The sequence below is a fragment of the Halichoeres trimaculatus genome, unplaced genomic scaffold (genome assembly GCF_033239565.1).
Source record: "Halichoeres trimaculatus isolate MK-OKI-2021-1 unplaced genomic scaffold, fHalTri1.1 fHalTri1_scaffold_8, whole genome shotgun sequence".
In the NCBI taxonomy this organism is placed as follows: Eukaryota; Metazoa; Chordata; class Actinopteri; order Labriformes; family Labridae; genus Halichoeres; species Halichoeres trimaculatus.
This window is the reverse complement of record NW_027437186.1, coordinates 29,463,589-29,490,817: the sequence shown is the minus strand read 5'-3', so window position 1 is coordinate 29,490,817 and position 27,229 is coordinate 29,463,589. Positions and strand designations below refer to the sequence as shown.

Here is a 27,229-nt window from a genome sequence, read left to right as displayed (position 1 = left end):
ACGCAGTGAAAAGAAAAACTGACAGGAGTGACACTTTTGATGGACAAGAAGAACATTGTTGAGAAAACTAAGACAAGAGAGTGTTATGCTTCCATTTTTAGGATAAAGGGAACATTTCTCAACACTTTCTTGCAGCCACGTGATCCAGTTTGTGTTGTCACATTCTGACAGGGTGTGTGATATCTCAAATGACTCCTGTGCTGTGCTGTGGGGCACACCGACAATACAAACAAGTCTGCATGAGATTTGAATGATGAATAAAAGATGAGTTGAGATATAGAGGAGGACAAACATCATGACTTCTATCAAGTGAAACAAAAGAATCAAAACAGGAGTGAACCTTTATGCTGGTTTGAGTCTGACTCACTTATTCTCCAACTTTTTACAACATTCTCCTCTGACGTCGTTTCTTGAGCTGAGTGCTCCCCTGACCATCATGTTTTTACAGAACAGAATGCTCTGACAAAGAGGCACATTGAAGTGCTTCACCTTATTTGTTGAGTTTATCTCACAACAGAGTTATTTCTAAAAATAATAATAATAATACATAGTGTCCAACTATCAAAGCCTGGGGGCATCAAAATAAGCATTTAAATGAACTCATCCTGACACCAATTGTGGTTTTAGGCCTTTCTTCTATGTTGATTTTTATCTTTTGTGATGCACTGCAGCAATATTTCCCCTAAAACCAACCTTAACATGTTTAATTACTTCATTGTCATAACTTAAGAACTGTCATTCATTCAGTTTTACTGTCTACCGGTAAATAAAATTAATTTCAATCTAGTATGAATTTATGTAGAAGGAATATTAGAAAGACAACAAAGATGTCCAAAGGGCAGTACAATTAGAACATGAACAGCCATAAAAACACACAAAACAAAACAATAAAAACCATTAGACTGAATAAAAACCAAGCCAGGGAATAAATGACAAAAATGGAAAATGAAAGTAAAAATAGAGAAGAAAAAAGAGAATTAAAAAGGAATAACAAAAACGATAAATGAGTTAAACTGGGAAATAATGTCCTTTGTCGGAACATTTGACTGTTTATAACCATGATGACTGCATACATTTTATTTATCTATTCAAATTTACACCATCTCCTCTTTGCATTCATTATGTTTTAGTTGCTGCAGAAATTTGGCATCACTATATTTTTTATTTAAACTCAATCCAGTGTTGGAGTTGAGTCTGAGTGGACTCTCCAGTGTTTCCAGTCTTACTCACGTCCTCATTGTTAAGATTCTTGTTTATTATGAGGAGGACTGCTGTTTCACTTTCAGACTAGGTCTGACTCTCTGGGACCTTCTGGGTGTGTAGAATACACGTCATGTATTAACATTACATGGAATCTGTCGGTGTATCTGGAGCTATAAATTATCAATGAAGTTATAGTGCTGTGTTGTGCATTAATGTGCATCAATGTGGAGCTGCACTCTTTGTTTCTGCTGTGTTCAGGTCACTGCAGGTGTTTGTTAAACTGGGAAAAAGCCCCAGCACAAACACTGTTAGTCAGAATATAAGCAAACTAAACATTCTGGACTCCATGAGGTGAGGTCTGAATGCTGACATAACCATCAGCTCACTAAAGGTGCTTTTTGAAACCGCGGGAACTAGAGTCTGAATTTAGTTCTTGGGTAAATGATTTACCAGTGGGTAGCACTTTCCAGATGTCCAGAAATTTTAGGGGGCAGGGCCTGGGCTGAATATTTGTGATTGGTGCCGAGCCACAGTGTTTTTATTTCCTCCTTCATCCACAATAAGATGATCCCCAGCTGTGATTGACTAGGTTTAATACCTCCTAAACAATGGTCTTCTTTGAGCCTGATTGTGTGAATGTGTCTCTGTCCTCCTGGTGTTCTAGTTTGGAAGAGTGACCCTGTAAACTGGAGATGTTCTGCTAAACATGTCAGTGGATTTAAAGTTTACAACAGCTGTTCAAACACAGGAGAAGCTCTCTGGAATTCATCCCAGTTGTGTTTTTTATATGTAGATATGTATCATCGCTGTTGCAGTTGTCTTACTGTCCTCTACTGGTCTGGTGGTGTGTTGCAATTGCCTTTATTTTCTTCACGTCAGTGGCCTGACGTGCATAATCTACGCAGGTCTTAGATGGAAACAGACAAAAAATAGGCAACAGGAACCAAATTGTCCCTGGGAATGTTTTAACTAAAAGTTCCTGGACTTTCTAATGGAAGGTACCTCAGCAGTTCTTTCAGGAAAGTTTGTGGTTGTCCCTGTCTTCCCCTTGATGGTTCTTTCACATGTTTCATCTCGTTATATTTTGCACTGTTCTTGCTTGCATTCACTGTAAAATAAAACCCCTCATTGAGCATCCTGGTACTAATTATTGCTGATGAGGATAATGTGAACATGCAAACTGGTGAAGGCATCAGAAATCCTGTGCTTGTAACTTAGAAAACTATCAAAAACAGTGAACAAATCTAACAATATATAAGTCCCAGTGTTCCTCTCCATTGTACAAGTCCTAATCCAGTCAATACACTTGTTTCAGTCCCAGTCAGAGTCATCAGGTCTGGGGAACAAGTTGAGTCATATAACCTGGAAATCAGGCTAGTTCAAGCCATGTACTTGACTCCTACAACACAGATTCAAACAGCCTTATTTTCTTCAGAGTAGCTTTACAAGTACTCCCACCCTTTAAGAAACACTGCATATAATGCATTCGGTTACTTTGCAGAGTCTACTCTTCTACATATATACCTTATTATCTTTAATGCACTTAAGTTATATACTTCATAAATTTATATTCTTTTATTGTTTTCTCTGAGCTCCATGCTGTGCTTTAGTGTTTTGTGTTAAGTTTGCACAAAGAGACTAAATATTCAAAGAATGAGAGCTGCAGTCATCAGCAGTAAATCACATTACTGGTAAGTTTCTGCTTGCTTTGGGATTCTGTGAGAATTAACAGAATACATCAAAATAAGCCCACGCTACATATTGTGCAATGACCCTTTAGCTTTCATTAAAATGAATCAGACAGAACATGACCCACGCTAAACGCTGGAACAGTCTCAGCCTCGGTGTCAGGCAGCTGATAACGAAGCGCACTAATTAGAAATTGAGATAATAAGTTAATTAAGGAGATAAAAATCTTGCATTTTTGTCCCATATTACAATCAATGTACAAACACATAGCAGGAGCAACACGTACAAACAGGTTCCCTCTCAGTCAGGAAGTATAATTTCTATTTAAAAGATGAGTCGTACTGTTGTAAAATGGATTTGGATGATATTTCACTGCAGAGCAGGGTTATCTCCCAAACAATTGATTTTCATTTAATCTCTTTTGCTCTCTTGTTTATAAAATTGTTGCTCATATTTTCAGAGGCTTCATTCTGGCCTGCTCAGTATCCAGCAGTGACCCGGTGCAAAGCGACAGATAAACACCACCCCGCACGGTGTGACCTATCAAAAGGACATAAAAATTACTTTTCAGGAAAGTGAGACATTTCATTATATTTTTGGCATTTACCCGACACTCTTATCGAGAGAGACTTACAATGAGAGCGCGGGTCGAATAAGATTAAATTCCAAGGTCGTGAGCATTTCAAGTAACAGGAATGAGAAAAAGCCGCGGCACTCAGACAAAAGATATTTGATTCCAGATAATGTTACTGTGCCTCTTTAACGTTCATGTTAAACAATATCATCTACAGAAAAAAAGCACACACAGAGTTACAGTATATACAGGAAAACTTCAGTGGCTTCAGGTTTTCAGTAAAAGAGCTCAGGTGCAGTCTTTAAGTTGTTTGTGATACACGCTATGTCATGTAACGTGGGAGGTTTGGTGAATCACTTTTAATTCAGCTGTAAGAGACAGATTTTAATTATCTGCCAGCAGTAAACGCAGAGTTTATCTGTTTTATTTGGTCCATTAGAGCATCACAGATTCACACAGTACGTGAGTGTTGGGAGCACATGAAAAATAAACTTTTCTTTGCTGTAAAATGTGATTAGTAGTTCGGTTCAGGCGCAGTTTGCTTGTTATTAATCTCATTAAACCGTCACATGCTGACGGAGGCTAATGCACTGTTTCATCCAACATACCAGTAATTACATTTACACAGATTGTCTCATCAGACGGGGACATAAAGTGCTACAGGGAGCAGGATGAAGAGTGAAAACAATTAGGAGTGGAAAACAGAGATATGCACACTGATCATGAGAAAAAACAAATGAATCAATCGATCATTATTCAGAATCAATCATTTGGTCTTTAACATGGAGTGCTTTGGCACTAATAACTGTGCTTCAGTTGATGAGAGTGCAAGGAATCAGAGGTTGATGAAGAAGATGGGGGTGCAGATATCAGACCTGGTAAGGATTTAACTCTAAGAGAAAGTCAGATATTCTATTATTGCTTTCTTTATAATATTTTCTGTACTTAATAGTTTCAATTACCTTTGAGGCTTTAATCCTCCTGTCAGGACCTTTTAATTTGAGCTTATTTTGAAGCCCCTTTTGGGCAGATTCTGTCCTAAAGAGCCAAGGCAGCTTTTGTCCCTAATAAAATCACAATAAGTCAAATGTGCCCCTCGTGCTGGTGAAAAAAAAAAAACGCTGTATGGTCAGGGTTCTGTCAATCCTCAGGTTTGACCCTCTTCAAATTTGTTCCAGCAGTTTTTTTTTTTTACTTAAATATTGTGGATATTAACTTTAATTTATCACCCATGTTTAATTGTCAAGCTGAGCCCTGCATCTGAAAGCGCTTTAAGCAACCCCAACCTCCATCCTGCTTCCTGATTAATTACAATGCATGAAAAATGTAAAATAAGTGTAAAAATGTCTCCTTTAATCCACCAAGCGGTCCTTGCAGTGGTTTTGAATAATGCACAGAGGTCAGAGGGGATCAGAACTAATACTCTGGTCACTCTCCACTAGGGCTGCACGATTATCGCAATCGCAATCGTAATCGCAATGTCAGCACATGCAATTATGTAATCGCAAAAGAGGATATCGCAATCGCAATCGCAATGTCAACACATGCAATACAGATTTTTCTCCATGATAACCAAGCAAGTCTGTAGACTCATCATGACACAACTTTTTTTATTAAATCGCAAGCACAATCGCAATTGCAATATTGTCCACCTAATCGCAAATCGCACCTTTTCCCCAAATCGTGCAGCACTACTCTCCACACAAATAAATTGCACAATAAATATTTGTAATGGTCATAACTTTTTATAGTCATATAAAGATATGTGTGTAACAGCCAGAATCATGCAACTGTAACTAGTCTGTTGATAATAATGTTGATAATAACTCGCTTTTTGAACAAATGGTTAGAAGTTGATTGTATGAGTCCTGAAAAGCTGGTCATGTGTTGTGTCCAAGCTGAAGCGCAGCCACTCTCCATTAGCTGGGGCTGTAGCTCTGGTTTTTAGCTACTTACACAATAATAGTTGTTATATCTCTTTGTGTGGGGCGGTTGTCAGCGTTTCAGTATAGAAAATGGAGATAACGTTGTACGTAGGTTGTTTTTGGTTAATCTGGTTTATAGCCACATAACAAAAGTGATGTGTTACCAGCACAGGCTTAAGGAAATTCATTTTAAAGGAGGGCTGAAGGTTGTTGGAGCTAGCTCTGCTGTTTCAGTGGTCTGATCTTGTGTTTAGCTGCGGTAAATTATGCTTTCCTTTTGACAACACTAGTTAGTCTGAATCTTAGTTTTTGCTTAAAGAGGGGGTATTTGATGTCCCACACTAAAATAGGGATATGAAGTAACAATGCCGGATGTTCAGACTAAACGTTTTCTCTCTGAGTGGGAGGTGAAAGCTTCAAACACCAACATCTGCTGATAACTTTGACCCCAACAGGCCTCGAGAGGGCTGGCATATCAGAGGCAAGGTGGAGCCTTAGAGTGACAGTAGCTAAAACAAAGCGTTCAAGACCTAGGCTGAAATAAAGGTTTTCCAAAACACCATTCTGAGAAAAAAAGTTTTTTTTCCAAGCTGTAAATCAAGTTAGGGTACTTTGGGGGCACCAGAGGGACAAAATAAAGCCTTGACGAAAATTGACCCTACTCTTGCTTTAAGCTACTGGGAAATAAGTTGGTTTGGAATAGGGCTGGACAATTAATCTGATTTTAATCCTGATTTCAATTTTGCCATCTGACAATCATAAAAACAATATAATCGAAGAAAAACAATTAATATGCCACACAGTGTAGATGTATGCAAGTTCCTGTGCTTCATAGCTCTTCTGTGTTCCATGTGCAGCCACAGCAAGTGTGTGTGACTTATGTGTATCGATAATACTGTATGTGCCACTTGCTGGTTCTTTAAAGTTGTGTTTAAATCAGTACTGAAGTTTTTGAATAAATGAATAATTGTGTATATTAATCGTGATTTCAATATCACTTAAAATAATCGGGATTCTTATTTTTACCATAATCGCCCAGCCCTAGTTTGGAACAAACAAATAACACCTTACTAGTTTGAGTCGTGAATCTGAAGATATAATGATGCATAGAACCATCATGTACAGTGTGCTCAACAAACTCAACATAAAATTATATTTCACATAGAAATCAAAGATGACTTATGATTACACAGTGATTTTCATGCATGTTTTCACCATAGCATGTTTTAAATCAGAAAACTGACCACGTTTTCTGCTGCTGAAGTGATCCTCCATCATGTCTCACTGGCAAATAGTTGCACTGAGTAAATGACTATTGAAACCCCATCATGATTAAAATGTGTTTAATTTGCATGCTTTTTAAGGAAACTGAATGGATAGTAATTACTTTTCCACTTCACTTTCCATCGCGCATTCTACAGAGAATTCAAAGACAGCCTTCTAAGTAGATTGGAGATTTGATGCTTTCTCCTCATGTCAGTAAGTGAGGGCGGTTTGCTTCTGCAGCTCTGTTTTGAACACACAGACAGTATGTGGCCAAATAGTGACAGGCTTTCACGTCATTCGGTCCTGAGTGATAAAAAGACAAAAGCTAATTGCACATCTTGAAGTCCATTCATACTGTCCTCTCTGCTCTGCAGGGTGCTATTACCACCTCTTTTGTGTTTGATGTGAACCGGCAATCAGTTCTTAACAGACTGATTAATTTATGCAGCTGTTGTGTTGATAATTTTGTGTTTCTATAATTCAATTGAAAGAGAAAATCAGTGAACTAATGACGGGGATTGGGCTGGTATGATTGGTGTTGGTCCCCTCTGCGAAATTCAGCATACATATTCATATCACTTAATTCATCGTAACTTGTTTTCATGAATGTGCAAATCGAAAAAGATGGTTTTAATATTTCAAAATGTAAAAAAATGTATTTCAATTTTATCAAAAGCTTTAAATAAGTCACTCTCTGCTTGAATTCACCAAAAGCCTAAGCTACAGGAAATTTAAATCATAGCATCTAAACCTAGACCACGTTAGAGTTGAAATATGTCCTCTTAGTAATTTACTCTCTGCAGTATTGCTTTCGTGCTCGTCCATCAGTTTGCAGGTTGTTCAAGGTTTCCACTCTTTCAGCCAGCTTTGCAGAATAAAAGGTGAGCAGAGTGGACAAAAACTTAAAAGGATGCTTACTGTGGGCATTATTTGTCTACACAGAGCTCATGTCAGACCGCAGGACATCCTGAGTCCGCTTCATCATCAAACCCTCTCATCCCAGCAATGTTTGGCTGACACGACAGAGCAAATGTTGGGATTAATTAAACCTTCCAAATTACTTCCCAGTGTTGGAAGAAATTAACTCTGTTTGGATTCTTTCTTGTGAAGTGTTTGTTCATGTTTGGACTGTAGTTTGTTTCGCCAGATTTCTCTGGATTCATCTTCCACTGTTTACCCGTCAGGAATAAAAAACATCAACCCCCCAGCAGTGTACGAGAGACAATTTGATCTCACTATCTAAGAGTTGAGAGCATACACATTCCACAAACAGCTTTTATTCGGCTGGAGAACAAACTGCATGCTTTAGTAGCGCAGACTGCACGGCAAACAACAACTGGAATCCAATAAAGCTGTGATGTGAGGATAAAGAGCCCTGCAGTAAACATATTATCTCCCACAAATGATGCAGGCCTCATTCCCCTTCTTCTTATTGAACTGCAGATATTCTGCTTTATACTGACGGTGAATGACCAGAGGACATTTTTCTTTGATATGTATTTTTTCCCTACCCACTAGAGCTTCCGGTACACTTTAGATCTCTGTGATGAAAGTTTGTGAAAGTTTTGAAAGACTTTTCTCTGATTTGAAAACAGTCTATTAAAATCAGCATATTGTGGCATGTTTCCATGGACAGCTCAGAGTTGCTTGATATGTTTACCATGTATACAATAATCTTGATTTTAGTGGCAGCCTTTTTTTGACCGTCAGTTGTGGAGGCATCAGAACAGTTGTGAGCCGGTCAGTGTAGCAGGAAGGAGGAGTGGATGTGTGTGTGCGTGAGTGGGAGAGCAGACGACCAGGAGATTGTGATTTTCATTCAGTGTTTTGTTCCTGCCTGTTTTGAGTTGGTGTGATCTTGGCCGACAGATTGACCAGTAAATAAAAACACTCATGTTTAGGAATCAGCATTGCATGAGTGCAGCATCAGGATGGATGTTACATTTTACTTTACTCAAGTTGTGCTTAATTCCGGCAAGGCACACTTGTTCTTTATTGAACCATCAGATATATCACATTTATTTGGTGAAAAGGTGTAATGGAAAAGCAGCTGTAGAAGTCATCTGAATTCATAAATATTAAATATGTTCATTGTTTAAGATCAGATTTCCTATAGTGTGGATGACGGCTGAGCAAACACTCTGAGGATTATGGCATGGAATAGAAATATGGCCTATCAGTGAGCAAGCTGGCTGAAAAGGAAGAAATCCAGCCAGAATACACCAGATCCAGCTCCTGTCCATCTCCACTCCATTACGGCATCAAATCTGATTCAAGTCAAAGTATCAACCCACACTTTTTTTCGTTGATCACAAAGAGTAAATGATAAAGCAGGAAGTCGTGCACTGAAACTACATAAACTATCAGTCTGACTTTCATAATAACATTTCGACACTGGACTGTATTTCACTTTGCTACAATGACAACAAACCAACTTAATGAGCGGAGTCAGGCAAGGAGTCATCTTGAGATGCTCAATCCAACTTTTACAGACCAGATACCAGTCTGATACCTAGGCTTTGGATATCGACTGATACTGATAGGACCCGATACCAGCGTCAGAGTTAAAATATAAACCTGCATGCCCTACTGTGAGATAAGACTGGTAATGTTTTGGGTAAAATGCAAAAGGGCCTTCACACTGCAGAGCCTCTGCTGTTTGCTGTTGCCACACTATCAAAGCTTCTTCCTTGACAGGTCTCACGTGTTTGACATCATATGAGAGCACAGGTTAATTAAAAAAAAAAAAAGGCATAGCAATGGTTGCCCCTAGATTGGCATCATGGATTTGCTCTTTCCCATTGAAACCCAGCCCAGCTTTGAGGGGCAGGAGCAGTTCGATACCCAATACCAGGATCTGGATCGCATCCCTAGAGTCAACAGGTTTGAGGTTTCACAGCCCAACATGAGCAAGGTGAGGATCATTATTTGCGTGGGAAGTGTGGGAACTCCTTGGTCCTCCAGAGTCTGGTTGTCAGTTGACTCAACATGCAGTATGTGTGAGTTGACAGATGAGAAAACATGCAGCCAAAATAGGACGGACATGTATGTGGTGTGAGTCCAGTGCCAGCGTTTCCTCTGATGATCTTGATTTCTTAGTAGGTCACAGCATTTATGGCGGTCCATAAATAACCAGTCATAACCAGACCCAAACCCTTCACTTTCACCTCAAAATCATTATTTAAGAAATATATAATTATGGCATTTTGAAAAGCAGGTTTAACTCAGTCTGTGCCCATGAAATCATAGATGAACTTCAGAGCCCTCCTCAGTCACTGTTGTCTCTCTGTGTTGCCTCGTTTTGGCCAGAGCAGATGTATTTAACTTTGAGCCACAGCACACTGACTGAGCACATAACTCAGTACAGTTACACACATCTATCTGGTCGCTGCGCGGCTAACTCAATGTTTCATTTTTTTTTTTTATTCCTACCCGCTGAGCTGCTCAGCCGAAGCTGCTCGGGCGGCTCAACAGAGGGGATCAAGAGCCCCAGAATAGTCTCTGAGAGTGTTTTACTCATTCAGCTCCCCCAAAGAGATTTTTTTTTCATCCTGTGTGAGGGCTGAAAGCACTGACCTTCAAAGCACATTCTCGCTTCTCTGATCTTTAGGCTCCCGTCTCTCCCTGCCACATTTCTGACAATGATGATACTACAAGTGTGAACGTTCTTTCACATTTCTATATAGCGTGAGCTCTTTTTTTCCTCTCCCTTTGCCTGTCTCTCTCCTTTTCACTCACGCAGGATTTTTTTTTTTCACAGGCGCTCACAGGCAGGCTACAGATCAGAATGAAGGTGTTTCCCTTTCTGCACTGTGCCAGAGCACTATCATCGACATGGTCTTTGAAAATATCATTATTTCATTCACAGGGCATTGTGCTTATAAAACGTGAAAGGTATCATGTGGGTAGTTAAACCTGATGCAAATCATCCTGATTCGAGATTTTAGCTTCACTGTTTACATGAATGCTACATTGAGTGATCTGATGAAATATGTAAGGAGCATAATGACTGATTTTGACATATGTAGAGTTGGTCTGCTGGATTGATGCGCCAAAAACAAGTAGAAGAAACACGTCAGGTTATTGTGCGTAATGTGCAACATGTACAGTAAAAATAACACCTCTGTCTCTGCACGCCTCTATATTCTCCTCTGTATGCCCCATGCTGTGCATCACAGGTATCCTCCTCCATTCTTTTCTTGTCTGTGATTTTGGGTGTCTGCTTTTTTTCTCTCCCTTTTTCTTACCATTGAGACGTTCAACAGTCCCAAGTTCTCTCAAAGTCTCAAACAAAAAACTTGTGTCGGCTACCGTCAATTTTTGTCAGCTTTTGCAGAGTTTCTATCATTGCAGCAACAACCAAGCAAAAACTCCTCTCATCACATCACCTCATGTAGTGAAGACGTGCAGTCAGAACGATTTTTGCCTTATACAGGATTAAGATCACATTGAGTGTTTACCTGTACATCAGTCACCCCTCTGAGTCAGAATGAGTTTTTTTCTGGATGATTCTGAGCAACCTCTCCTGATAGAAGTTTACTCAACTTTTCCTTTTTTTTTTTTTTAAATGAAGTTCAGGTTACTATTCTGATTGTGGAGTTCATTTCTAATCTTTGACTATCCAAACTGGAACTAGTGCCTTAAAATAAGCTCATAAAGCCTTTTCACATTTAAATAACATATTTCAATGTAGGGATGTTGCTGTTGTTGAGGTTGAGTAAAGGGGGGAGGTTGTGTTGTGGGTAGAAAAAGCAATGTCATCTGACTCAGTGTCAACTCAGACAACAATTTTTTGAACCAGGTTGTAAATCAGTTTATTTTTGCAGCAAGTATAGTCTTTTTTTTTAGATGTTTGCAAAGTGAGTGGTTTTCAGTGTTTCTACAACCAGCAAAAGTGGATACTCAAGAAAATGCAGTTTTTAAAGCTGCTTGGCTGCCATCTAGGATAAGATAGGATCAGATAAGATACTCCCGTATTTGCCCCACAATGTGGGAATTTACTGAATCAGAGAAGAGACAAGAAAGCGTACACTGCAAATATTACAAAATAAATATGATCAGTGTAACCTAAAGAAAACACATGTATAGGACTATTTAACCACCAGAAATGTGTGAATAACCTCTGTACAAGTATTAAATGTGCACACACTGATAACATGAAGGTGAAAGTGTTCTGAAGGGTTTGAGACATGTAGTCCATTAGAGACAAGAGCTTTGCCATCATTCTTCTGTCAGACTCCACCTTTGCATAGACCAGAGGGTCCAGAGGGTTTGCGTCCGCTGTCAGCCATGTCTCTGTGAATAGCATGGTGCTTCGCTGCCGGTATTCCCTCTGGTGCTGGGTTAGCACTGCTAGCTTGCTGCTAACAGCTGATCTAGTGTGGATACAGTGTGACCATGGTTGCACGTGGGCTCCTCAGACACACACAGGAACAAAATTAGTAAAAAAAAATGTGACAGTCCGGCATCCATGACCAACGAATGAGCCATAAAAAATTATTCCAGGCTCCATAAACGAAGATGACAAAAAAATATGGGGAAAAAAAAAGAAAAAGGACAAGGAAGACACTGATCAGCTAGAAAATGTGCCTGTTTAATTTCATTGGATTGAGACGTTCTTAGTTCCAGGAACTTTACAAGTAAATTGTTTCCAACACAATTGGCAGATTTATTTTTAGCCTTTACAATTCAGCAATTCAGGCATTGTTTTTTGTCCCTTGATATCTTGAAGTATTTCATTTTTCTGGGCTTGACAAGTGACTGTGGTTCATATAATGACTAATGAGACAGTTTTTGCTAAAAATAAGAAAGCACTTTCTTAATGTGTGTTCTATCTTTCAGTCATAGTTTCTTGACACTGGCATGGAGTTGCACCATTATTTATTTGAACAATCAATCTAAAAGTCAAGATGTTCAGCACATATCATAGCAACCATTGGATTTTCTCAACACTGCTAAGAATATCTTTATGCTGATATGGAGGAATTTATGAAATTCAGAGTTTTAGATATGGCTAAAAATGTGATTAATCAAGATAATAAGTGCTTAAAGTCCTGCAGTTAATCCTGATTTAAAAAGTGAGACCTTCTCTCCATCCATCAGTGCTTTCATTCTGAGTCTCCATGAAAACTTTGTCTGAAAATGACCTGAACTCAGTTTGGTTTGCTGGAAGAGGTTTTATCAATCGTTGAACAAAACACTCAAACCATCTGATCTGACTATTTCTGACATCACTCCAGCTTGTTTCCATAGCACCCTGTCCACTGAATGTTCTAAAGCTGGTTTCAAATACGCCAGCATTTTCACACCACAGGAGGTATTTTATCCCCTCAGGCAAGACATACAAATGCTATTAAGAGCACATTTTATAAGAGCATGCTTTCTTAGGAAAACTATTATGTGTAAAAGTGTCACATTAGGAGGTGTTAATCAACCGTGTTGATGGAAGTGAAAGGTTGGACGAGTCTTTGTGTCTGTTTACCTCAGATTTCAGCACTTTGTACATTTGCAGCAAGGGGCTGATGATGGTGCTCTGAGGGGACATCTCTGGTCTGAAGAGCTCACTGGGTTTACTCTCCATTACAGCATCAGTGAAGGATGTGGAAATTTCCAATGACTTGTTAAAGCAACTGTGTCTGAATCTAGTAGCTCCAGTCCATAAATGGACAACACACTTCCTTCAGTTTATTACTCTGTTTGTCAAGGCCCACCTTTGTGCCACAGACTTCTTTCTTCAGAAAGGTAACAGTAATCCATTTCAAAGAGCTTTTCATTCAAACTTGCCTGTTTTGATTACTGCATTCAAAGGGACTTCTGTGAGCAGTTTCTCAGAGGGAAGCTGGAGAAAAAAAGTGGAAATCTTGTTCTAATTTGAGCGATCTTCCTCGCACAATCAGGCACAATCATAGAGATTGTGTAACGCTGTAAGAATTGATGCATTTTAAGCTGTTGGGGTCCCGTCTCTGTGATTTCACAGACAATAGGCATATCAAGCAAATGACCCTAATCCATGATGCATACAGAAACCACTGGCCATTACAAGCTTTTATGAGTGAACTGCTGAGAACAACAGGATCATTAGGAAGGATTTACAGGTGTCAAGAAGGTCATGTTAAAGAAAACAGTCAGAGGAGCATTTGTCGGGAACATGAAGCAGCGTACTTCCTGCCTACTTGGGACTCCTAATGCCCAATTTGAGGTGCGTTTATGAATCTGATACTTCAGCCTTTGGTCCATTCTGCTCTTTGTTACTAAAGTGGCTGTGATTGAAGAGGGCTCATATCTATGACGCAGCGTATAAAAATCAAATCAAAGTCTCTAAAGGTTTTCTGGTAATTCACAAAATACTCAAAATTCAACAGAAATGAACTCCCCGCTCCACAAAACCCTTTCCTCTGATTGGCCAGCCTTCTAGAGGCCAATCAGAGCACAAACCCTGATGTTTGAATCCCAAACCTCCTACATCCTTCTGTGATGACCACACCATTTTAGGAAGTATGAAACAAATATTAAACAGGTTTGAATCTGCACACTTTAAGAATCAACATCCAGCTTTTTAATTTATATCCCTTTTTAGAATAAGCGGAATACCCCCTCTTTAAACTCTTTAACATTTCATGGTCACTGTTGTATTTCAAAGCCAAGTGACTGAAACAGAAGCTGCTGACAGGTTTTCTCTGGCACTGCTGCTTCGTCATGCCGACTGTTCAGAAACTCTCAGTACTTCAGGTTTGATGGTTCTTGAGATGCACAATTTAACTGGAGAAGTTAGAGAAATATTGTTTTGCTCCGTCTTGCATCACCTTTACTTTACATGCATTGCAAATAGCTGGTTTTCTGTTTGTTTCCGAAACTTCAGAGTAGCCCCATACAGCCGGTACAATGAAGCTTGTTGTTGGTGCATATAGGCTGTCAATGTATGTGCTGAATTAAGGTGCCACTATATCTGCCACTGAAATTTTCACGTCAGTTTATTCCTATCATTATCTTTTCCTGCTTTTGTCTGCTGATGCTGACATGGTGCTGATAAGACTTATATTCACTGATGACTATAATCATGTGTAATATTAAAGGTCTGAGCTGGGAATGCAGGGTCTGCTCTTCTTTCTTTTGTCCAATGAGTCACATTGTTGGCAGGTTTGTTGGTTCTCAGCTTGAATAGATCAACACAATATACATTTGTGTGATTTGTAGGCATTACCTCTCTTATACAATGTTCTGAATGCATCCTGATTTAATCCGCTTATGTTTCTGCCAACTTTTCGCTACCTCATGAATATTTTTGTAGATCTGCCCCTTGGCAAATCTATAATACATGCGGTATCTATAAAAAAACTGGTCAACACTTCAGGTCTTCCACAGCCAAAATAAATAGTCACAGAGAAGGAGACAGATCTGCTGCAGTGTTTCAGAGAAACCATAAACATTTCAAGAGCTGACGAGCGACTGTTAGCTGGCATAAACTTTTTGACAGAAATACAACTGAGTCTCACCTTCACTTCTTCTTGGAAATGCTTCTCTCAGAACATCTACATCTTGATTTCTCCTCAGTCAAAGTAGGGCTGCCCAATTCATCCGAATGTTGTTATTATAGTGACAGATGCACTTGCAAAAATTTAGATGTCTTTTTAAAGAAGATGATTATTATATATAAACAAGCAATGCTGAAAGGAGGCCTGAGTACAGGCCTGAGGCCATACTTTGCGCCGTTTTAATGCAGTCAGATGAAGCTAGAGCCAGCTATTATTAGCTACACTCAGATTAATTGGTGCCAGTTTAGTGGAAAAATGGCGTTTTGGAATCAAGAGGAACACGATGCAAGCAAATATGTGTAAAATATGAACAACAGCAGATAGGCATGAAAATGTGAGTTTCAACTTGCAATATTAAACAATGTTATTGCAAAAAGTAAATTTTTAGATCATACAGCCCCTCTGCAAAGCATTACAACAGCTAGTTGTGATTGATCTGATGGTTTACAATGTGTCTCCTGAGATTAAGGGAGGTCGCTTGAGGTGTTGTTTACTCTTGCACACAGGATTATTCTTGTATTATCATTTAATAACTACAGTATTTTCCGGACTATAGGTCACTGCTGAGTAAGTCTCATCAGTCAAAAAATGCATCATGCGTCTCATTTATTTAGTATTCGTACAGTATTTCCACAGAGAGCTATTTATATATCACTTTGATAAGTGTTTGTATATTAGGAGGTTTAAATATTTTTCCTGCAGAAAATCATATCTATGACGATATTTAAGTATCTCTTCTCTCCGTGTGCTCCTCTCACTCACTTCGCTCATCCCTCTCCTCTACTGCTCTACTGTGAGTGTTGCCGGTAAGACCGGTGCAGTGTGAGCTTAAACAAGATCCATCAGATAAATGTCCTCACTTTCAAAAAGTTTTGGGAGTTTTGACTCTGGTTTGTGACTTAAATCCTAGAAAACTGCGAACAACAGGGAGCAAAGAAGTTGTGAGTGAAGTTTTATTTCTCTAAAACACGTTGTCAGGCACTGAATACCAGGAGCTCGGGATGATACCTAATCAGGTACTTCTATGCTTGACATGAACACAGGATTGCATGGTTATATATTGAAGAATAAATATGTTAAATTGAAAATAATAATATTTTATTATTTCACAAATGTATATTTTTACCACATTAATACAAAAAAGTACTACCAGTACCGATTGCCAGATACCAGGCACTGGGTACTGTATCGTTCCAAATGTGAAAGGTACCCATCCCTACCAGGCGCTGTCCAAGGAGATACAGAGCCTCTGTCAGCGCGCTGTGCCAACAGGGCACAGGGCTATTTCGTCATCAATTTTCCTCATGTCTGAATTAAACCATTTTTTTCCATAAAAGTATCCAAAAACACAGCACCTCATTTATTTGATATATAAGTCACAACTGACAATGGCTGACTGAGTAGCAGGACCAGAAAAACTATGAAAAAAGTATGACTCATAATTTGGAATGGGAAGTTATTGGTACTGTTGGTAATGTTTTTGAACTCAAGTGTGCAAACTTATATTAAAAGATATTCAGCTGTGTGAGATATTACTTTTCTTCTTATCAAACCCACCTCCTGCAGAAGTTAATATCAACCTCAAAGCTCCATCCACTAACTGTCGACAGCTCAGACAGGTTTGATGTCCTCCAGTCTGGATGAACTTTTGAACTTTAATATTGAAGCTCAGAAGGGTTCAGGGGTTGCTCTGGCTATTTTCAGGAACATTTATTGCACAGCAAGGTTCCCTCAGACTGGTGACATAATTCCACTGAGTGTTAATTAGAGTGGGATCCCTGCAAGCTGAAGAAAGTTAGCTTCTCTGTAGCTCTTCCTATATTGAAAAAATCTCAGGTCAAGTGCTGTAAAATGTATCAATCACGGAATATCTCAGCTCAGACACTGCAGGGACTGAGCTGCTCCTGTCAAAGCAAAGCAGACGGTTAATATCTAGCACTCATCTCTCATTCTATTACAATAAGGCGGGGACACACAAGAGAACTGTTAGGCCAATTTGCACCAAATTTGCCCATCTTGCAAACTGCGGGGGATAAATACAGCAGTTTGATTGGAACCAATGATATGCAAATAAGATCTTATTATCTGATCCCATCTTAACCGTCCCAATCGACTCTCCCTGATAGTATCAAATGTTTTTACTTGTCTAATCCACCATCAGCATAAGCCCTGAGCTGTGTGGGGATCAGAGAGTGCTGACAGGCTGCGAGAGAGAGCTCTGTTTGCACTGAAGTGAGACCCAGCGAGAAGAGTGCTACTGTGTGCCTCTGTTGTTGTTTTGATTGAAATTACTGGATCATGAGATTACGGGGCCTGCTCTGAAAGGCGTATCAGGAGTCAGTGGGATAATCTCATATCATTAAGCCTGCATAGAGAGCATATGTACAGCTGAGACACAAAATAATCACCAAAATACTCACTCTGTGATGCAATGCATAGTTAAATTTGTCCTAATGTGTCCCCAGCCTCGTATTACACTAGTCGGCTGTTACGCTGCAGTCAGCTCCGAAGCGGTCTGAAATGTGTTGACTGATGTGTTTTACACAACAAACTAATTATTTCTATCTTTTTTTCTTGTTGTTTTTCTGCAGAGATTGAAAAGCATGAAGGTGATGAAGTGAGAAAAGACGGAGACATGAAGAAATACCTTGATATCATCAGCAATAAGAATATCAAGCTCTCCGAAAGAGTTCTAATTCCAATCCAGCAGTATCCAAAGGTAAGAGGCAAAACAACATGACTCACACGGGACTCTGACGACAGGGGATTTAGGCTGATAAAGGGTTAAGGATAACTGATGTAACACCCCCAACAATTGTGAAATGGAGTTGGTTTTGGCCCTTGTTTAGTCTCCAATGTTCAGCTCAAGCTGCCAACTCTAAGTGCTGAAAAATGAAACCAGCACAAAAGTGCAGATCCTTGAGTGACCACTAGAGGCTAGCAGCAATAACTGAAGAATCCTGTTAACATCCATTTTAAAATGTGATATTTTACAGTAGAATTAAACATTTTTACAGCCTAATTGAAGAAAAAGTGGCTTATTTTTTCATAGTTTGACCACTTTTAAGATATTAAGTCTCAAGAGTTTTGAAGATATCTCCTCCATTAGAGGCTGAGCCAAGCTGACTGACATGTGGACACACTGAAGAAGAAGAGGATGAGGAAGCTTTCTTTTTCTCTGAATTATGCTTTACATGCCATGCACAAACAACACTTTGCTGTTCCTCACCACGCATGCAGTTGGGAGGTTCGTGTTTTGCTCAAGGGCACCTTGACTCAGAATTCTTCTGGCACATCCAGCTATCAGCCCAGTTTCCAATCTTGCTCCATACTGGAACCTGGTAGCGGATCTCAGTAGACTGAGCTACTCCCACCCATTGTGGCTGTTTTCCGGGAGGTCCCAGGGACACCTCAGCTTCACCTCTTTGTCTCTTTCTCACTTGACTGAATTTGGGTTGAATTAGTATTTTTGGTATGGTGACTGCCATTGTTTGGCCTCAAAACCCCGCTTTGGGACCCAATTAGTGATGTCACACGTAGTCTTTGCTTCAAGCGTTTGTTTTTGAGGCATAGTTTTGAAGCTTATTGTTGAAATGCTGAACTCAGCCATCTTTGTTTGGTGTAGTGTAAGGTAAAGAGGCAGAGGGCTTTGAACCTCGTCACTAACAGCTACAGGGTGCTCTCCTCTCAATCAGGTCAGCTGTGTCACTGGTTGGGCAAACTTGTTTTCTTAAAATCTTCTAAACCACTGTTGAGATTTCCTTCTTTGATTAGATGTGTATGTGGTATTTGGTATTTACAGAGCCAGCCTCCAGTGGACACTCAAGGAACTATAAAATACTTTCAGTGGTCATATGCAAAGCTAGATTAAACAGTCAGTATTTGAACATTGTCAGAGTTGAGGCCTGTCTCACATCTTCTGGAAGGCTGCAGCCTCACTGTGTTAAGTCCTGACTCTGGGCACCACCAGGAAATACCTCCCTGAGGATCTCACAGTCCGGGTTGGTTCACATGGTTCTAACATGTCAGAGATGCACTTTGGCGCTAAACCATGAAAAGACTTGTACACAAACAGAGCTGTTGTGAAGTCTTTTCTCTGAGCAACAGGTAGCCAGTGCAGAGACCAGAGCACTGGACTAATATAGTCATTTTTCCTGGTTCTGGTCAGGACCTGAGCAGCAGTAGTCTTGATGTACTGCAGCTGTCCTACAGCTTGTTTAGAGAGCCCCGTGAGCAGCTGGTACAGTAGCCTAACCTGCTGGAGACAAACCCATACATTAGTCTTTCTAAGTCAGGTTTAGGCACTACTCCTTTGATTTCAGCAATAAGACCGGGGAGAACAGGAAAGGAGAGAACACAGCATTTTATTGTCCTGTAATTCCAAGCAACAGTGAGCAGCATTGCTTGGGTTGAATGAGCTAAATTACGTCTGCTGACACAGAACAGGTAAAAAACATTGGAGCTCACTTCGAGCTCTCACTTAAGAGACAGTAATCTATGTTAATTTGTCTCCCCGATTTTTATTTTTGTGACTCCTGTAAGTCACACTGCTTTTGTTTTTATTCATCTTGTGAAGCATTACTACAGCAGGAAATAGCCCAGTCCATTCATACTTCCTTAAATGACTTTTTAAAAGACATCATGTTGCGAGTGAGAAACTACTGTTGTGTTTTTTGTTTGCAAATCTTGGGAGAGGAGAATTTTCTGAAGCCTCTTCTGAAGTGTGTGATACAAACTGTTTTTATAAATCAGTGAGTGTTTTAAATCTCTGGTAGCCTCACCTTTGCTTTGGAAACAAACAGATCCTCTTTGTGGTCTTAAATTTATTGCCTGGGCAAAGAGTCTGTCAGCTGAGTGTCTGATTGATGTGTATATTAAAAAGAAAAGAAGGAACTTCTCAGCTAAATCCAAGAATTGAAAGGTTGTTCTGTAAAAGCGCTGAGTTTGTGGGTCTGTGTGTGTGATATTGTTTCATTAAATGTGGTTGTCCATCATCAGACAGGCCCTCTTAATCCGCTCCACTCTCTGCACAACATTTTTTTTAACCATCTAAAATCCCACTGAGCTTCAAACAGGCTAATAGAAAGTCATCAGACAGGTCTGCTTTATTTTGACGAAGTCATCAAAAAGCAAAGTTTTTGCTGGACTAAAGCACCCAAGGGTACAGAGAGGAACAGTGACCATAAATCACCGTGTGACACGGTACACGTTGTTGTGAGTTATGCAATGTCAGTTTGAAATGTTGCCTAATGAGGCTGCTCCATCAGACACACAGCTGCTGGTGGAGACGCAAAAGGCTTTACTGCTGCTGTAATCAGAGAAACCTGCTCTACTGAGTCTACATCACACACACACAAACACACACAAACACACAGGCAACAAGCAGCCATAAATAACACTGTACAATTATGATACTAGTACGACAACACAGATCTCAACAGAATATTAATTTCATTTACTTGTTCATACACCTGTTCTGCAGGTGCAGTGTGAGGTCCAGATATTGGTTCCCATTTCTTTCACTCACTGGGACGTTGGTATTACTCCGTTTCAGGGCAGAAAAAAACTGCAAAGGCGTAGTGTTGGCTGAACTTGGATCCTGCTCTGATGCAAAATGTAAAAGGCTAAAAATTCAGTTTTGTCAGAGCTGGACTCATCACCATCATATAAAACTTGCAGGACTCTACTCACATGTAAACCAACACTCACACACTCTGCCTCAAAGCATTTTTGGTATGAATCCTCCCTTTGGCACTCATTTTAGGAGAAGAGATCCTTAACAAAACACTTTCATTGTTATTCTTTCCGTCTTTGTCCTGCACGCTCGAAGGGCAAGTCCTTTTTTATTCTTCCTCTGATATCTGATTCTGAATAGCTTCTGCCGCCCAAATACTTCAGGTTCAATGATTTTTAGTGTCAGTTTTCTGATTCTGTTTGTGTTACTAGAGAAGAATCGGACAAAAGGAGGCTGTTAGGAGGGCAGAGGAACATTTAGCTGCTCCTCAGGATCACAGGCGCTGCACTTTAGCCCAGCGAGCCCCTCAGGACGCCCCATTGAAATCAATTTGCTGTTTCCTCCTCAGGACCGGTGTTGGGAAAGTAATTAAGCTGTGTTCAGGAACTCCTCAGTCTATTAAATTGATTTCAAATCTATAAAGAATGCCAATTGAGAAATCTCCTTGGGAACACAAAACCCTCAATGACTCATGGATATCTTTCTGTCCTTGTGTTTCTGCCTCATTAACGGCTTTTTTTCTGTCCAATTGTTGTTTGAAAGAACCTCTTAATTGTGAAAATTGAAGTTTCCTTGTAGTGAGACTTCTTGGTATGGCTCACATCTAAATATTCCTGAACTACATCCTATTCCTTAGGCAAGCATTTCTTCTTTCTTTTTTTTTTTTCAGGGATAATGTCAAGCATACTGATTTCTACTCTGGGAAAATAAATTGGTAGCAAAATGAAATGATTGTAGACAGACTGGGGGTTTCTGCCCCCTCTTGATTAATTGTATGCACCTGGCGCCTCAGGTGTAAGAAAATCCTGATTAGATGGTTAATGAAAACCAGTGGAGCTTGGAGTAAAAAAACAGAGAACCACTCAGATATAAAAATGACTTTTAAAATATGATGCATATGGTTTAAACCCTAAAAACCCAAAGATAAAAATGGTCAAGCTTAAACCCTGTGTCTGTGTAATGAATGTAAAGGAGGACCAGCCCTGCAAAGTAAGCAGAGCAGTCCAGTCTGCAGGGACTGAGCAGTTGTCCGAGCACCTTCAGCAACCTAATTGCACAGTCAGCACCTAACAAGAGTGCAGTGTCACTATCTTAAACATCTTGGTAACACTGCACTTTCACTTAATGATGAGCCATGGAGCAACTCTTTCATCAAGTACATGGCCTGTAAGGAGGATTAGAAATGATTAAACGTAATGCATATTTTAGATAGGTGAGTGAGTCAGCCCACAGAAAAGAAATAACAGAGTTCAAGATTTATGACTCTTACCTGATCAGATTTAACACTAAAGTGAGACAAGTTTCAAAGTGGTTAGTGAGCCAACATGTAAAAATGTGTTAGTGTAGATAGGGCTGCACCAGTCCAATCCTGGTATCGATTATGGGTTTGATACAGACTCAGAAAGTAAGATCAGATACCTAGAAAGGCAGTCCATAGGGCAGGTCTTTTCAACTCACTTCTGTCCTCTTCTGTGTTTACAACCATCAAGTAGTTCTGTGCATTGTTGCTAGTCAGAGCAAAAACAGCATGAAAGAAGTGACACAGCAGCTTGGAGGTATTTTACCTGTTTCACCAACAACTGATGGAAACTTAGGACCTGGCCATCAAAACTGTGCTGTGCTTAAGCACCATTGCCCCTCCCTGCAGCACTGTTCCCCAGCTGGAGAGTACGGCCAGTGGTCACACTACCCCTACATGAACCAGACTTAAGCGGATATCACACACGCGCATGGCCCGCCTACGTCATCATGAAGCATCTGTTTACATGAAGCGCGATCTCCTCAGAGTCAACACAATGAGACACAGAAAGCACTGCTACTACTTTAGAGACTTTTGGACTTAAAGTAAGTCATTTTCACCCGACACAGCCCTCTAACAACCCCGCTTCATTTGAAATGATTGTCGAGAAATGCGCTTGCGGTGATTATACGTTATGGATCACACGCACCGTCCGCGTGCTTGTGCTCGTGCATGAAGTAAACCCTGCCGAAGCCCACCTCTCCGAAGCGTGCCAAAGCAGAGAAGTGAATCGTGCTCAAGCACGGTTCGGTTGCAGTCACACTGGCCATTCGATATGTGTTTCAGGACTGAGGCGTGCGTAAGCACGGCACGATTGGCCAGTGTGACCGTGTCCTTACTTACCCACTGCTGTGGTTTGCCGTTAAACTGTAAGTCCTTGGAGATCTACTCACAGTGCATTTACACATTTATAATCATATAAAGTATTAATACAGTCAGTTTATTTTTTACTTTATTTTATTTTGGTTTACATAGTTATTTTCATCCTAATATATAGGAATATAGAATATTAAATTTCTACTTGGATCAGTTCTGAATAGGGTCTGAAGTTTTGGTATCAGCCAATACCAAAGCCCAGGTATCAGTATTGGTATTATTAAGGCTTAATAAGCTGTATTGGAGCATCCTTAGCTGTGGATACCCCTTCAGAATTAGTTCTCAGCTCTGTCCTCTGGATCAGGGATTCTCTTCAGCCCACAGACCTCAAAATAGCAGTGCTGGAGACCAGTGACCTCCATTGGGAATGCACTAATTGGGCAATCTAAACAAAACACACAGAAAAGGGCCCATGATACTTAACTTATTTGGTATAAAATTGGACGACCTATGTGCTCATATTGTTTTGTTTCCTAACTTAATAAGCCCCTACTGATACAGTTGTTGTCCTGGTTTATTAACCTCTTGGGTCTGCATCAAAGAAGTGTGGAAAACAAAACAAAAATTTCCTGTTTGCATGGTTTTATATCAAATTTAACTTCTATTTTTCTTCGCATTGTAACGATGATGGATAAAATTTGCATCTGTAAATAGATTTTGATTTTGGGAGGCATCTGGCAACCCTCCTAGCAGTGTTTCACAGCCCCCACCTTGGGAGTCACTGTTCTAGAAAACTGTTTTGATGTTGTTAAAGTCATGTGACTTAATATAGAGAAGCAGGAATGCTGACTACCATCAAACAGAGGGCCTTTTATCCAGGAGACTGGTTTTGGTCCCCATAAATGAAAAACAGTAAATATTGATCTCCTTTAAGAAGTTTACTCATTAGTCATGTTAGTTACTTAGGTTGGAAACAGTGGGTTTGCTAATCTTTACCCAAACCATATTTTTTTCCTAAGTTTAACCCTTAACGCCATTGTCCTGAACCTTTCTAACCTGCAGCTAAAAGTTTACAAACTGCAAAGCAGGTTTATGATAAAAATAAAGCTTAACTGATGCATCACTTACAGTTTCAAGGTTGGCTGTTTTACTTTGAAACTGTTTGAAGTGCAGATTTATTATTCCAACTTGACTCCAGAGCCCTAAACATGTAGTGGTTTAAGATTACAGCCTGCACTGGCTAAAACGACTCCCATAAGTTCAATAAGCTGAAATTTAGAAATGATGCAAGATCAAAAAAACAAGCACAGAAGTTCAGAAATAATGCAAACTGTGATGCAAGTAAAAATCCTGACCCAAAAACCTTGAAAAACATCATCAACAGCAAACACATTGCAGGTGTTTATACAAATTGGGGAAATAGCTTAATGGCCCATCAAAGAGCTCGTTGTGACATATTTTCTTTGTCGTTTTTGGTTTGATTGTTGTTTCCGAGGCTGGCATTGGGATAAACATAAATATCTGCTGTGGTACGGTGGAGGAAATATATTGTTGCCTCACAGAGAAAATTTCCTGCCTCTGATTTTTCACTTATCAATATATTTGACTTCTTCCAGTGACACCTGGTTCCATCGAGACACAAACTAATTGGTTCTATTTTATTTCATACTGGAGCTTCACTCTGTGTCACAGCTGCTTTCTCACGTTGCCCGTTCAATAATGTCTGGCCCTACTTGCTGTCACTGGTATTTGGTGCAAATTATAACATGTCATAAATCCCTTCTTTCCACGTTTCAGTGCTCTATCAGTGCTCACTCTTGCTTACAGCCACCGACTTGCTGCAGTGTAATTAAATTTAAGTAATTAATTCATTACTTGGGAGAATTCTTCTGCATGGTTTCGGATTTGACGAGGTGACACGTGGAAGATTAATGTCATCCAGCAGTGGAACAAGCAGTGCTGATGAAATCATTCTTTATGTGACACTGATGGACTTTATAGATTCTGCACGCTGTTTTCACTGCAGTTATTGTGACGTGTCATAGCAGCAGAAGCACAGGTGTTCTTAATAACATTGATGCTGGCTGTGTTTCAAGGAGCAGCCACAGGACTCTGGCTCTGCAGCAGGCTTACTAACACACCTTAATGTGAACTCTCACTTGTGTTACCAGCTCCACCTGTGATTCTCCTGCCTCTTAAGTCATGTTCTATTACACTATCTAAATTTTAGGTATGATTTGAAAGGAGCTGGTGTCAACAAATCAAGCTCAATACACAAACTGGTGCCAATTTCTCTTGACAACTGATGTTAATGAGTGTGGAGGGAGGTAAATGTGTGCTGCAGTGCTCTCAAAAAGAAAACCCAATGGGTGCGTTCCTTTGTCTCTTCTCCCAAGTCTTATATTTCAGTTCTCATCACGTCACTTTACACTACATCAGATCTCTCATCTTTCATCACATGTTATTGTCACATTTCACATTTCATCTCAGATCTCATCACATCACTTAACATCACTTTGCACCTCATTTCATATTATTTCTTATCTCATATCTCATCTGTTGACTGATTTTGCATCTCATCCACCATCATAACACATTTCATCATTCAGTCTCATCTCTTCTCAACTCTCATTTCATCTCTCATCTAATCTCTGTTCCGCATCTCATCTCTCTTCTTTATTTCATCTCATTGCATCTCATCTCAGTTCTCATCACATCACTTCACATCTTTCATCTTGTTTCATCCTATTTATTTATCTCATTTTGCAATTAATCTCATTCCACATCTCATCTGTCATCTCATCTCATCATCTAATAGCGTCTAGTCTCCTCCCTTATCTCATTTCTTTTCATAGCATCATCTCATCTAATTTCATCCCTTTTCTTCTCATTTTTTTAACTTACCTAATCTTGCCTAATCTCATCTCATTTCATATAACATTTTCTCATGTCTTTTCATGTCTTATTATGTCTCATTTGGCTTCATCTCATTCCATCATATTCCTAGGGATGGGTACTTTTCGGATTTGAAACAATACATTACCGATGCCCGGTACCTGGCAATTAACGGTACTCAACGGTACATATTTTCAGGACTTTTTTGTGTTTATGTGGTAAAAAAAAATATCAATTTTTTTCACAATGAAATGAAATTTTCTCAATTTAACATATTTTTTCTTCAATATTTCATGTCATTGTGCTGTGTTCATGTCCAGCATGGAAAATCGCCTACTCCTTCACTCACAGTCACAAGGATGCATTTAGGTACCTAAACATGGTACCTTTTGGTTTTTGTGAATCGGTACCTGCTACTTTTGACTGAATTTGGTTGGTTCTTATAAAAGTACCTAATTCGGTACCCATCCCTACATATCACATTATTTCATTTCATTTCATCTCATCACAACTGGTGACAACTCCTCTCATCAAATCACAACATCCAGTTTAATCTCATCTCAGGGTGTCATACTCTATTGTATTATATGGCTACTGTACAGAAACATCTATTGCTGTATTGTATGATAGTTGATCATTTTGCTTCATTACTCCTGTTTCATCTCAGTGCACTGTGCTTTGTTTCATATGGTATTTCATGGTGTCACATCACATTATATTGCTTTGTAAAGCTTTGGCATGTAATCGTATTATACCATATGAAACCATCCTGTCCTGTCTTATCACATCCTGTTTGATCCTATTGTTTAAAATTAATACAATGCAATGTATTAAAACAAAATATAGATCATTTTGTGTTTATTTTGTGAGTAGGAAAATACATGAATTCATTGCACCAAATTTACCTCTTGATTCAGCTACTGACTCAGGATCAATTTCTTTCTTTTCACCATGTCAAACACAAATGATAAAATCATAATTCATATTGCCATTATGTTTAATAAGCCTCAGCACAATATGTTAACAACACAGGAATAAGTGTAGCAGAATAAAGCACAATCACAAAACTTTTTTTTTAGTCAGATCCCAACAAGGTTAAAAAATATGTTTACCCAACCTGTAGATGTGCATCGCAAAATTTGATGGAATCTACCTAAAGTCCTTGATGAAGGGATTTGTAAAGACGTTTGAAATAAACAACCAGAGCCTACGAGTCAAATTAGCCTGTAAACAAATCATGTAACACAGAAATACCTGAGAAATCTGTAAACAAGTCCTTTCCTTTGTATAAATCTT

The 27,229-nt window shown here is 39.5% G+C and overlaps 1 protein-coding gene across 5 annotated transcripts in view; it reads left to right on the top strand.

Annotated features, from left to right (window-relative positions):
- Window positions 1-27,229, top strand: part of khdrbs2 (KH domain containing, RNA binding, signal transduction associated 2) — a 125,444-nt gene that overhangs the window by 5,105 nt on the left and 93,110 nt on the right. For all 5 annotated transcript variants that reach the window (XR_012598600.1, XR_012598601.1, XR_012598603.1 and 2 more), the window contains exon 2: window positions 17,780-17,907. Coding sequence is in view for 1 of the 5 variants with exons in the window: in XM_074676293.1 (XP_074532394.1) it covers window positions 17,780-17,907 (128 nt within the window). In the remaining 4 variants the exon portion in view is untranslated. The remainder of the gene's footprint in view (window positions 1-17,779; window positions 17,908-27,229) is intronic.